This window comes from Drosophila hydei, unplaced genomic scaffold (genome assembly GCF_003285905.1).
Source record: "Drosophila hydei strain 15085-1641.00,03,60 unplaced genomic scaffold, DhydRS2 tig00000149-arrow-pilon, whole genome shotgun sequence".
Classification (NCBI taxonomy): domain Eukaryota; kingdom Metazoa; phylum Arthropoda; class Insecta; order Diptera; family Drosophilidae; genus Drosophila; species Drosophila hydei.
Genome location: NW_022045678.1, coordinates 639,327 through 640,905, shown reverse-complemented (window position 1 = coordinate 640,905; position 1,579 = coordinate 639,327). Strand labels below are relative to the sequence as shown.

General features: G+C 37.6%; 1 protein-coding gene across 1 annotated transcript; it reads left to right on the top strand.

Moving 5' to 3' along the window:
* The first annotated feature begins 677 nt into the window (after positions 1–677).
* LOC111602196 lies at positions 678–1,312 on the top strand. The gene has a single exon (XM_023319159.2). It carries the CDS (start codon positions 694–696, stop codon positions 1,261–1,263), a length of 570 nt encoding a protein of 189 aa, XP_023174927.1. The 5' UTR covers positions 678–693; the 3' UTR covers positions 1,264–1,312.
* The last annotated feature ends 267 nt before the right edge of the window (positions 1,313–1,579 follow it).

The window sequence follows — 1,579 nt, the reverse complement described above, 5'->3', positions numbered from 1 at the left end:
ATGCGCGTTCTAAGTCAGTGTAGTTCTACTTTAAAGTAAAAATTAATATCATATTAATTATCTTTCTGTTTTGCAGCATTTATTAGCTTTGTGCACATTTATATAAAAGAAGACTAAAAACATAAAATATGAAAGTCAGAGACTCCGTTCATAACAACGAACAGATTCTTGATAAGCAATACTGAGGCAATATGCACTTTTTTGATCTCATCTAGTCTTAATTATAAAGCTTGAAGACAGTAAAAGGAACAGATTCCCAATTTATGGTGTTGCATTTATGAATATACAGTCATTTGATGTATGGCAATCATTGTGAATATATATGTTGCTCGAAAAATATATAAACAACACCGTAATTAATTTTCTTCTTCTGTGCGGCTTAGAAAGTATCGTTAGTTTGGCTCGTAACAACGTTCATACCGTATCAAATAAGTACTATTAATAAGTATTGTCTTATCAATTTCGCTAAACGTGCAGCATTCTAATCCAATCATTTAGTTATGACGAATTTAAGCACTGAAATTTGGCATATCTTATCAAAAACTGAAAGGGTCTCCCACAAGTAATAGATTTATGATACCAACACACTTATCGGCTAGTGATTCCCTACAATACTAATCAGCAGTGTATAAAAGCCATGTCTTTGCACAATCTACACAACAGTCTTTGATTAGCTATCGAACAGTATTAACTATGTATTCTTCAACAAAACTCGTCGCTTGTGTGCTCATTGTTGCCCAGCTACTGGGCGCAGTTCAGTGCGGAGTCTACGACAATACGGACAGCTGGCTCCTTTCAGACAAGTCGAAGGCTTTTCCTGAAAATGCTGTTCTTGGCGGTTATGATTCGTACGGCTATGAGAACTTCGTTGGACGTGTTCTTTACTCGAGCTCGATTCTGCCGGCGCGTGTGAGGGCCGAAACTGGATATGCTACCTATAACACGGATTCAATCGCTAATCAGGTCACCTCCTACGAGCTGTTGCTGTCTAATGAGACGGTCAGCTATGACTGGGTACGCAGCTTCGATGGATTCCGGGAGAGAAATGCTGTATCAGTGGGCACAAGTGCTGCAAACGAGCGCGTTTACGTCTGTCGGGGCAGAACTGATGGAGGCATTTTCATTGGCACTCTGTATCTGGCGCAGAAGGTTTGCTTCATTCGCTACGAGAATTCGCCTATGAGGCAGCTCAGTAAATATGAAGTTCTCGTGCGAAAGCATACTCCAGCAGCATTTACACCATTCGAAGTTCAAGTCAACTAATCAAGTAATCAAGTAATCAAGTAATCAATGAACACGCTTACTCCAGTAGGAGCAGTAAATATTAAGTTCCATGTTAAAAGGTTAAATATAATTGAGAATAATATAATAAATTAAGTAGATACAAGAAATTCTCCATTTGACTATTATAGTATGATAATTCTTTGAGAGTTAATGAATGCTTTTTTAAAGGAAGAGGAATTAACACTCGACTTGTTAAGCAATGAGCGGAGGAAGCGGAAGAGTTTTTGTTTTTAACTTTAGTTTAATTTTTTTCTTTTCGCATAGTCTTTTGGCAGTAAGCTAACACGACTAATTA